A 12,523-nucleotide genomic window follows, 5' to 3' on the forward strand; every position below is an offset into this window, starting at 1 on the left:
TAGTCTGTACATTCTTAAACTCTATAGTGACCCAGTCAACTTCTCTCTGAGTCTTCAGTGAGGTCAGAAGAGACTCAGATCTTTCATCACCTAATTGTGGTCTGCCTTATGCTGTAACCTCACTACAAGGAAAATCCACACCCCTCCTTTAGCTCACAATATACTACTTGCCTCTACCCCACTTTCTCATTTTTCTGGCAGCCAAACCTAAAATTCTTCATATCAAACCTAAAATTCAGGTACTTGCTGCAAAGCTTTTTATAATTAACACCAACAGCTCTCACAGTGCCTTGAAACTTATGCCAATTAACCAAGAGTGCTATTAATTTATAACAGTCTTCTGAAATCATTGAAGAGTTTTCTAAAAAGCATTTCTTGTCCCTCTCAGATAAAAATTCAAAGATGACACATTGCATACGTATTGCTTTTTGACACTTGACACATAAGGCACGAAGGGAAGAGAAGTGGGTGGTTAATTTATTCTCCCAAAAAGCAAACACTACAATGAACAGATTTTCACTAGCACCATTCAATTTTCTCGGGGACAAAAGTATCCGGATTATTCAGTTCCCTTGTGGAAATTTGCATCCAGAACAATGAAAATAATATTAATTTAAGCCTTGGATGGAAGAAATCTCCAAAGCATTTAATCCATTTGCTTACATTCATTCCACGCTTAGATGTCACAGTCCATAATTCCTAAAACCTAAGTGCAACTTCGAGGCTACTCTGCATATCCATTAGGAAACCAAGGGACTGTAGCATAATCTGCTTAATTAATGAATTCCATCAGCTGAATGCCAAGTCAAATAAAGAACAGATTGAGTATGAGCAGCATACTTATCTAAAACTAATGTCCAGAAAGCTTAAACAAGCCAGACTTTTAATCAGACATCTCAACTTAATTACACAGCATAAACAATCCTTCAGTTCAAAGGTAGCAATTATATACCTTGTAATATTCTCTGAATAGGTACATTTGCAATCAAGTACCAAATTTACATCATAAAGAAGTATAAGCCTGAAAGCCAAACACAGTAAATAGATTCCTGATGCTAAAATAATAAATATTCCATTTGAAACAATGATAGAAACATTAACAATTCTAGCTGTATCCAGAACTGTGAGCTGTAACATATCAGGTCACAACGGTACAGAGCCAACCCCTTTAATCTGTTGCCCTTTCAAAATCAGCCAAAAGATCCATAAGCTTTGTACTCAAGAAACCAATTGTTGTTCTTCATTCATGTGGTGATGAACGGTGGTGGATATATCACTTGTAAACTGATGTTCTAATGCTTCATAAATTGCTAACAGCCAGGGGTATCTACACTACTGGTCTCACATCCTGAATTTATGCCCTCTTAACTACACGACTTGGTCACCTCTGTTGGCAGTGTCAAAAGATGCACTACTTCCCTGCTTTTTATGGATAGTTATCCTGATTTCACAGCCTTCACATTGTATTCTTTGCCTGAAACTGTAGAAATAGATACAAAAGTTTCTCTAATAAATACAAAACTGAGGTATCATGTGGAACTAACACTGAGAAATACAGAAACTCATCCAATATTGTCACTTGCACTTAACATCTCTGCAACAGAGATTTCTCACGTTCTAGCGTGATATATTGAGTAAGCTCAGAGTATCAGATCTGGAAGGACTCCAACAGGGATCTGTATCACACTCCTTTACTTGGTATATTATTCTGAATATAATCTCACCTCTTCGAGGGTGGTCATTAAAAGTGCTATCACGGCTATCAGCAAAATGTTCCTTTTTCATCTTGTTGAAGAAATTAAATGGCCACACTATGGCAGAGATATCTCAAGTTTGGTGTCTTGTCTTCAGTCTACTTTGAGTACCAATATAAGACAATTAGTTAGCTTGCAGTGGGTGCAGAACACTGTTAGGGTTGGATATCTCTGAAATAATTGAAACTTCTCTTGGGAGATGTTAGAGAACACTAGGGAATGCCATTACTTAACAGAACACTATATGCAAATATATATATATGGAATATTGTATATGATTAAGAACAAACAAAGCCTATTAACTTTTTTTTTTCTTAAAACAAGCCCATATCTTCAAAAGACTTTATTACAATACTTTCACGTATGTGCACAGATGGGCTAAAACTGCTCATGCTTTAAAACTTTCGTAGGGTCACCCACTGTAATAACTGCAGTTTGGACAAAGATACAGCTATTTTTCGATTACTCGCGCCAGGGTTACATTAGAACACAGGCTGTAACTGAGGACAACATTGCAAGTCCTGCAAATTTCAGGATATTAAGGGCAATTTTTTTTTTTTTTAATCTTTACCTTTATAAAAATAAAAATCATAAATACTCCTCAACACAGCAAGCTACTAAAATGCTAAGGAATTTGGCTCATTAACCTATCAAAATAAGAAAGAAACTCACATTTGGTGTATTTGATACTCAGAAATGCATTTTCAGCATGCCATTATATTTCCAGTATGACAAAGAGAGCCACTCCTGAATAATTCTAACCAGAAAAGCCAGAATGTTATCTCTTTACAGAAGGAGATTGCAGACTATTCTGGAAAAAAGGTCTTTATGGTATATCAGCACCACTTTGTATACTGGTAGATCAAGAGGCCTATTAAGGCCTTTCCCTTTGTAAAACATACACGTACACAAAGCAGATGCAACTCCCAGGTCACTGAAATCACCCACATTTAAATGACAGACAAATATCTGATGGTTTTCGACACTGAGTGGTAACTAAGGTACATGTCGTTTTCAAATAGCAAATAGCGTACGTACTTTAGCTTGTATTTTAATAATTATATGTATAAACTCCTCCACCACCCCGAGAAGTTTGAGACAGATCATTAATTTAAGGGAAATCTCTGATAAATTGTATCATTTCTCTTTTCAGAAAACACAATTATCAATTTTCCTGCGGTAGTGACAGAGACAGATTTGCGCTCACGCAAAGACGACGTGGTTAACTGAAAAAGAATTGATTCTCAAACACTGCACCTACATTTTTAACATATCTAGAAGTGTACCTAAAGAAATGTGACTGAGTAATTAAATAGCTTTTGCTTTTCTTTTTTTTTTTTTTTTAATGGAAACATACAGAATTTATGCTGGTCTGAACACACAGCAGTTAATAGCTCCTGTTTCACAGGATATGCTGCACACCATTCATATAGCTTTTCTTCCTCTCATCTCCTTCAATCATCATAATACAACAACATCAGGAGCTACACCATACTTTAAGCTGCATAATTTTTTTCCTGAAGAGGAACAAAACAATTACAAAGCAAAACATGCATGTAGCAACAGTAAAAGCAAAAAAATGTTACCTGTTAGGCAGCAACGTACAGTCAATATCAGGTCTTTTTGTTTTGGGAATGGCATATAATGGATATCTATCTCCATGTCGAATCAACACTTGAACTGACACTAGCTTAAAATAATGGGGTGCATAACCTATAATGAAAAAAAGAAAATGTAAAGAGTGAATGTTAAGAAAAAAGTGAGATGGAAACAGTACATCCAAAGTTCAATAGCCATACATGACATTGCTCAAGCACTGGTCCCTGCCAACACAGTAATGTAACTCCACCTACATAACTGCTCTTCCAGACCCTTCTTTTAACGACCATCATACTCAGCATGCTTAATTCAGAGTTTATTGATATATTAGCTTGTGATTTTACATTTGTTAATGGCATACGTACATGAGGGAGTTGACTCAAAATAACTTCTGCATCTGCTACAAGGTACACGTGTCTTCTAGTTCACTTTTAATAAACAGTATAAAATATTAATTATCTCTAAGGACTCCCACTCTTTAATTAAGGAATTCCAGTTGAGGACTGAGTGATAACAGAACCACATCCAGAAGTCAAGAAATAAGAGAAAATACAAAGGAGAGAAGAACAGTGCATTTTGAGCAGTTTAACTGAATTCAGCAACCAGTTGACATTTGCTGTACCTTGCTTCAAGCAATAAAGAACCAACAATGCAAAGTCATTATTTCCACTAAATCACCATTTGCAAGCACAAAGGTTACCTTCCATGCTGCGTTCAGCAATAGTAGGAATATTGCAGTAAACACGAGCTTCGTAAACAGGATCGATTGCAGGAGGTTCTGTCAGCAAATCAGGCATTATTCTCTTTCGGCTCTTAGGATTCAACCCATCTTCCTTAATAGGGTTCACTGGGATTAAATGCACTGAAAGACACAAAACATGCACAGTATACCTTTAGGAGAATTCAATGACATACCTAAGCCTTTAAAAAAAAAAAAAATAAGAGAGAAAGATGATTTTTGTTGTGAATTTTTCACATTTTTCCAGAGTCAAGTTGTCCAGAATTTAGCAACTTCAGTGCTTGGCTAAGACCACAGAAATCCATCTCAATGAAGAACAACTTTGCTTGTCATCCTCCTGAAGCTAGCTTTTTCTGTCAGCCTCCCAAGCACTAAAAGCATGAACTGGAGAGAAAAGATCCATCACAGGTCCAGCTGTCCTTCATCACTCTCACATAAAAACTTATGCTGAAGGACATCATGCAAAAGACAGCCCATTCATGATGATACTACAAACCATTTGGTAAACAAAGTAATGGAGATTCTATGACTGAGACTGAAGGAACTAGGCTGTTCATTTTTCTCACAATTTCTTCCCCCCACTACTTAGCTACCTCGCCAATCTTAAATAATCTGATTTACTTTAAGAAAATATACACAAAATACATTTAGTAAAATGTAACTCCGATAGTTATAACAAAAAAGAATTAGAAAGAAATGCAGATAATGAACTTCAGACATGTAGAAGCACGCTTCTCTAAAATCTGAATTTCAGGCCAGAGTTTCACTGACAAAGCCTTTTTGGGTTGCTCTGATGTGAAAGCACTAGTGAATTTAAAAGCCTTTCAAAACTACACTTGTAATAACAAATGCCCTTCCTCTCCACTGCCCCCCACCAGCTTTTTCTAGTATTTGAAGAGGATCAGATTTGGAAGTGAAAACCAGGAGGAAAACTTAGTATTTTTGCTACCATTTATCTTTGTGGGGAAGGGGAAAAAATGGGAAGGGAGAAGAAGAAGAAAACATAAGAAACAATTCAGAGCACCTTGACTGCCAGATCTAAATTTGGAGGTGGATTTATTTTACAATATAGAGTTGTGTACACAAAGAAAACAGGGAAACATACACAAGTTCTAAGAACACATAGGTGCTAATGTAGCACAGACTCTTCATTCTTACGCTACAACATGCGACTTCATTTTATCGTAACCTCTCCCTGCACGTCAAAAGCAGAATTCAAGCATTTTCCATGGCCTTGCCAGTGCTGTTGACAAAGCTAATATCCACAAGGCACACTGACTTCAATCCTTTCCTTCAGCTGTTTCACATTTTGCATAATTGCCCACAGGACTGGTCCTGGTGAGAACATTAAACTGTAATTTTGACTTTGGCCCTTTAAGCTGCAGGGCTCAGCTGCAATCCCAACATTCATTTTTTAATTTATCTTTAAAAAAAAAAAAATTAGCTCCTTCCATGCTAGGACTGTTGTATGTTAATGGAAGACGTTACAAACCACTGATGAAATAAACTATTAGTAACTCAGAGCCTTGGTGGTATTTCTTAGAGGTTGATGACCATGTTTTAAAGGGTACTTGCAGCAAATCTGTGTTTGGAATATAAATCCCAAACCTATGAAAGCATTACAGGAGCTGCTGCCCTCTGCAAATAAACAGCGTTACAATAGATGGCCTGAAGAGTATAAATGGGGAATTACAGTAGTTACATTGGTCAAGTTTTCTATGTAGAAAACATTAGGAGCAAGAGCTTTCAGCTTTGTGTTAACAGTTTTCTCTATAGCAACCCACAACACTGCTACTGCTTGTTTGACATCATGAAAATGTAGAGCTGGCTTCAGTATTCAGGATTTATTACAGCTGAGCATCAGTTTTTTTGGATGACGGGAAAAAAAACATACAGTAATAGCAAGAGCTCAGGACTCTTAGCACTCTTGTGCTAAAATTTGGTTAGGAGATTCAAAAGCAAAATAAGGAGCCCAGTTTTTGATCCAACGCAAACACAACAGATCACATCTTTGTGTTGATGCTACTATCACACAGATGCCCATATTTTCTCCTTGAGATCAACTGCCTACATTCATGAGATTAAATATTTGATTTACAGATAGCAAAGTCTCACTTCTCATCTATCTAGTGAAAGTACTTTAATACTAACAAAAAACTTAAGAACAGGAAGCACTTAATCTTGCAGAAAAGAAACTACTAAAAATATTACAAGTTAAATTACAAGTAAAAATTGCACCTCTGGGAATATGGCAATATGTTTAGTTTGCAAAACCCACTGACAACACACTGTAAAAGGACTCTATGAAGTCACCACAGCAATTATGGATGCAAAATAATTCTTGTGGACCAGCAATTCAATCACAGATTAGGAATAACAACAGTTAACATAGTTACAAAAAACTGATAAAAGCTGCTCTAAATTTCTAAATGCTGCTACTAACAACAATTATTGATGACTTCATAACAGCTGGCATTACCTTCATAGTTTAGTGAATAAGCTTGGATTACACCAGGGAGAAAGAAGGGAAAGAAATTCCAACCCAAACTGCTACCAGCTTGTTCTCTTCCAAGTACATCAGAGAGGGATGGAGCTGAAGCTTCTAAATTTGAATCTAACTGTGGCACAACCATATTATCTTCATTTCTGAAGGTATTTGTCTTAAATGACTCAAATTGGTTATTGGTTTCATCATCAAGAAGATCAAAAAGTTCTAGACACCTAAACAAGCACTGCCATCGCATTCAGTATTTATTTTCAACACGTGGAATAACACATATCAGAAGAAATCAACAAAACCATTCACACAGATACCTGGGTCTTCTATTTAACAACGTTAAACCGCAACAACAACAACAACAACAACAACCACCACCACCACCAAAACACAAGATCTGGATACCAGTTTATCCAGTCCACTGGAAATCTCAAAAGAAAAATATATATATATATAAAATTATTTCAGAAGGCAGGAAAAACTAGACTATAGACAGATGAATTCCAGTTGGAAAGATGCTTTCCATCTGCTCAGCTTTAGCATTGTGATCCAAGGAGCCCACCCAGTAAGACTTGTTCCTCCTGTTGCACTGGAAGCTCAGTTTGTGCTTTCATTCTGGTAGCACTTGCATCACATGGAGCAGCTACTCAAAGCTCTCTGAAGCTTTCAGTGGTCTCCCTGTATCCCAGTACTTTTCTGCTGCATCAATCTCACCTCTGTTTCCCAACAGGAGTTTCTGGTCCACATGTAACAACACGTCTACACATCCACAAGTACTGACACAGCTCAGAGTAGAAAAAATACCACTCGTATGGAATTGAACACTATCTTGTTCCAAGCTCTGTTCTTCCAGCTGTAAATCATTATAAGATCAGAATTCCATTATGCCTTTTTTTCATATGGCTTTTCATAGCTTACCACTATTTTATATGCCTTGTTCTATTGGTTCAACATGTACTTCCTTAAAGCAGAAGTCTGACAACGAAAATACAATCAACCTTAAATCTTCGATTAAGAGAGCTTTTGAACAAGATCTCTACACTGCTGGACCTTTCAAAAGTCATGTTTTACAACAGGAATATAACAATGTAAAACAGATTAAACACATGAGGTTTGATCTACGTGCTTCTCCCACACCTACAGCAGTTCATGAAATAGATTTGAAAGATATTTAATCATCTATCTGGAAACTTCACCAACACTGAAGCTATAAAGAATATGTACATATCATAGAGATAGCTTTACCAAAAAAAGGAGAAGAAAAAAGGAAAACATTTTCTTACATTTATAATATATAAATATAGCATATATAATATGTTATTTTTAACAAAATCTAGAGACTCTACATAAAAAATGGTTGAAAATATTCATTTTGAAAAAGCTATATTTAAGAGAGAAAAAGTAAAAGGCGTGCAGAAACAAAATGGAAGCAACCTCAATGCAACTCTGGTGTGCCAAATTAAAATTGCTTAAAACACGAAATAAACTAAACACAGACTGGTATCAGACAAAAGTAAATCTTGATAGCACAAAATGCAGTCCTGTGAGAGAAGACACTCACTACTCGTGGTAGAACAGCCAGCTACTGCTGTACTCACACTCCTTCAGCAATTTTTACAACCCCAAATTCAAACACCATTTCCTTTTTCAAAGTCAAAACCAAGAGGAAATAAATACAAAGTCAGTGGAGCTATCAAGCTTTTATATAAATTGGTCTTTTCCACTCTATTAATAAATTAAGAATGGGCAGTTGAATTAAAGAAAATATGTTGAGTAATTTATTTCAAAACAACTTACTCTACAGAACGTGAAAACACAATTTTAATTAAAGATAAATGCTTGACTAAGAAATGTCTTTATGAACCAAGCCAGTGGTGTCTCAATTATTGCAACATAGAAACTGTAAGCACAACTTCTTTAAAGAGTAAGCAGCTCATTAGTCTGATTTCCACACGCAGCCCAATTTCTGCACACACAAAAATACACCAAAATAAGATCAATATTAGAAGAGTTGTTTCTAAGTAAGAAAGAGAATCACTCAAAGGTAATTTCAGTGTAACGATCATAACTCCTACATAGCAATCAGTCCTACTGGAAAACATCGAGTTTATCAAATCAACTATTGTATTCACACTCCCAAGCAGGAAGCCAGTCTGGCACAAGTTAGGACAAGCAAGCTGACATCAATTTAACAGAATTCAGTACAGCAGAAAACCAAACACAAAGAGCAGTTCACATAGAAGAAACATTAACTTAAATTCATTACCAGTTTCTCTCCCTCCTGCAGTACTAGTTAAACCATGGAAGAAACAAGGTATCACCACTGTTTATCCAAAAGAAATTTATCTACGAGAAGGAAAAAGCTCTAACATTTACCAAAATACAGAAAGATAGGCAATAAAGTCATTCTCTGCTCCTGTTTTCCTTTGCAACTCCAGCCTGTCTGAGAAGCAGCACAAGCAGCCACGTTAGCTTCAAGTAAGCAACTAACCAGGAGCCTGAAGTTTTCATCTGTCCTAAGACAGAAGGTTCTTTCAGGTCCATGCAAGCAGGCTATTTAAAACAGTCACATGAAAATGAAGCCACACAGCAGAAATGCAAAAACAACCCACTGTAGGTAAACCTTATGCTAAGGGATAAGGAAAAGTAAACACACGTGGCTGAGAACACAAAAAGTTATTTATTCATCCTAGAACTTTTTTTCTTCCCCTTCTCCTTTTGGCTCTGAAAAGGGCACTAAGAAGGCTGCAAGGCAGAGAGGAGAACACCAGCTTCTACAATTCTGATGATGAATGTAAAGTTGGCTCTCCACCCCCAGAAATAAAAAGAAGATATGAAAAGATTGTTGTAAAGATCAGTCAGGAATTCTTCAGAACAAATTAGATGGAGAAAAGAAGAAAATATGTACAGCAACAAAAAACAAGCTGGAAAAGCAGGTAAGAAATGGGAATGAAGTGTTTGTAACACAAGACTGAAGGAACACAACCATCGGTTTAGAAATGAGGCAGCCTGGGAACAGCACTGCAGGAGCTCTGACATCCTGCCACCCCCAGGGCTGACTCCTGCCATCCGGCTCACATCTGAGGAGTGCACCCCTAGGGCCACTTTTACAGCCTGTGACTACAAACGTGTTTGAACATCAATCAAGTTTGAACACACTTGTGTGACAATCCACCCTTCTCATTTTATTCTTCTGCACAGTTAAATACAGTTTGCACCTCTGATGTAGCACTGTACTAACCATCAGTGTCATTATCCACAATATACAAAGGCACAAACACAAATATATCATACTTCAATGCTGAGTGAAAGCATAAACAAAGGCTCATTACCTTCACAGCAGTTAAACTCTCAGATATAATTAAGAAAAACAGACAAAGATCGTTAAAAAGCTTCCTAAGCTTGTGAACACACAGCTCAGAAGCAGAAAACAATGTATGTGCCTGCACTGAACCTCTGATGAGGTGACAGTCCCATCACTGTCTGTCCCTTAATTGCCCACATCTGAACCTACTTCTTTCTTCATGTGTCTGGTTCTTTTAGCAATAATCCTTCTATTTTCTCCATTTCTGCAGTCTTCTGCCTGTTCAGGAACAAGTTGCGCAAAGGGCTCCAGAAGCACAGATGTTTCTCTGCAGAAAGCCCTCTATGCAATTGCTGCCCTTTCTATTACAGTGTGGGCTCTGAGCTTCAAGGCTTTCTTCCCACAGTGCTGCAAACGGCTCTGTGTGCTACTGAAAGGAAAAAAAATGAAGGAAGGTATGGGGGAGGTGAGCAGCAGAAAGAAGAACAGCAGGGAGGTGGAGAGTCTAAAATTCCAACCCAGGAATAACAAACAGCTCTTCTGTAGCAAACCCTTGAAGATTCCTTGGAGTGTATTTTCTCCACAATAATTCAGTAATCACAGTAATTCAGGCAACTTTCATGGAGTCTGCTGATCTACAGCACAATCTTATTTGCTGTCAACAACCTACATTTCATCTTCAAAGGAAGACTGTGCCAAAAATATTCAGGACAAATATTTGAAAGCGTAGCAGCCAAACAGTAGGAACCTAAGTATTACTGAACACTCTTATCAAGTCATTGCTTCCAATCAAAAGTGCTGAAAAAAACATTTGGTACAGCAAAAAAACATTTGAATACACACAATTCATACAGCAGAAACACAGACTTCTGCAATGGCCCTTCCTCTACCATATGCTAATACCAGAAGTTAGAACCTACAATGACATAAACACATGCATATCCCTTCCTAGAGCAAAAATACCCTTTTCTGCTTTTGAAGGCAATGAGGAATGCTAGAGCAAACTTGCAGAACAGAAAATTATATTCTGAATTCTTACATATAAAAATTCATCTCAAGCTTCCCCATTTCGATGGGTAAATTCCTGCATTACGTGAGTGAATATTAGAAATATACTGCTTTTAAGCTTTTGCTTTCCACTGTTATGTTTGTATTTGCTCACATTCCTCAAACTGCACCTTTTGTTTCAATGTAACAACACACAGATTTCCTCTGTTCTTCCAAAATTACTTCTAGTGATTTAATAAAGATGAGGTGGGTGCCCCTTACTTTCACTCTTGCAGGTCCAGTCACCAGAGCTGAAAATCCCAGCTCCCTCCATGGCCCCACTCCCCTGGAGAGCTCAGGCTGCAACTCTGCACACAGTGGGGATGGGAGCAGAGAGGTATGTGTGAGTGAGTCATTTTCTTTTAACTGGAAAAAGTATTAATGGAAAATTAAAATTAATATATAGGATAAGCAGATAAACTTTTCTGCATTTTTTTTTCTCCATAGCCAGTGAAAAGCCAGAAGAAAAATTACAAAAAAGCAACATACACAATGAAGAGCTACAGCAACTGACTATTTTTCAGCTCACAGTAAAAATAAAACAAATATATTTGGGTTTCTCTGATGCATTTTCTCTGACATTCTATGCAACTTCAAAAGTATCACCTGCCAAAGGCTGAGATGAACACAACTACTGCAAAGATGAGATTTAACAAAAAGCTACTTCAAGTTTTACTTGTTTTTCTTCATTATTTTTAAGAACTAGGATAGTTCCTTAATCTCTGGTTATTTTTATTTTGTTCTGCAGTAACTTGTTTGTACCAGACAGCAATTTTCTCCCTAGAAGCCGGAACCACTTGTCATTGTGCAAGCAACTAAAAACACGGCTTTGTCTTCTTAAAGTGGAGGAAAAATCACTTTTCAGAAGCACCCTGCATGTCACATGCTTACTGACAGGAAATGGAAACTTAACGGTGTTAGAAGGCTGTAGGGGCACCTTGGCTAGCCTGGTGGAAGCCAGAACTGATTGAAGGGGGAAATGTGAGCTGTTAAGTGGTTTTGGTTGGTTTGTTTTAATGCATGCATTTTTAAGGGGGTGGAAAAGAAGAAGACAGAAGACTTCACAATGATCTTCCACCTTACACAAGCTCAAATACAAGATAAGGTAAACTTCAGTTAAACAGAATGGACATCTACACAAATGCACATATGTATGAGCTTTACAATACAGTCCTTTCCCTCTCCCTTGTAACAGTAATAACATTATTGTAGCTACAACTTTTAAGTGCATCTCAACTTTACTAATCAATACTGATTAGTATGTATGCCAAGTAACTATGATTATTCATCAGATGAGTTGTCAGCCTGTTTGGTTGTCAGATCCCTGAAGTTTTCCACTGAGACGCAAATCTCCCCATGGACAATACAAACTGCTGTAAATTGGCTGCTTTTCTTTGATGCTTTTCACAGACCTGCTCAGCTCAGCAACAGCCCAAACTGATCCTGGATCAAAGTTGAGAAATTTCCTTAAAGCTTTTTCCTCTCTTAGGAAAACTACCAGCTTCCAGCCCAGGGAGCAAGAGTGAGGCAGGTACTGACTCAGGTTCTTGCCCTTTTTAGACTCAGTGCAAAAAGCCGGCTTG

The 12,523-nt window shown here is 37.3% G+C and overlaps 1 protein-coding gene across 6 annotated transcripts in view; it reads right to left on the reverse strand.

Annotated features, from left to right (window-relative positions):
- The window catches only part of PXYLP1 (2-phosphoxylose phosphatase 1), a 53,606-nt gene that overhangs the window by 11,442 nt on the left and 29,641 nt on the right, over window positions 1–12,523 (reverse strand). For 4 of the 6 annotated variants that reach the window (XM_048954677.1, XM_048954678.1, XM_048954675.1 and 1 more), the window contains 2 exons: window positions 4,054–4,215; window positions 3,341–3,467 (listed from right to left, as the gene is read on the reverse strand). In XM_048954677.1, the coding sequence (XP_048810634.1) occupies window positions 3,341–3,467; window positions 4,054–4,215 (289 nt within the window). Of the gene's footprint in view, window positions 1–3,340; window positions 3,468–4,053; window positions 4,216–8,965; window positions 9,012–11,162; window positions 11,249–12,523 lie in introns of those variants that run through there. The other 2 variants (XM_048954679.1, XM_048954680.1) reach the window with 2 other exon arrangements.

This window comes from Lagopus muta, chromosome 9 (assembly GCF_023343835.1).
Source record: "Lagopus muta isolate bLagMut1 chromosome 9, bLagMut1 primary, whole genome shotgun sequence".
Classification (NCBI taxonomy): Eukaryota; Metazoa; Chordata; class Aves; order Galliformes; family Phasianidae; genus Lagopus; species Lagopus muta.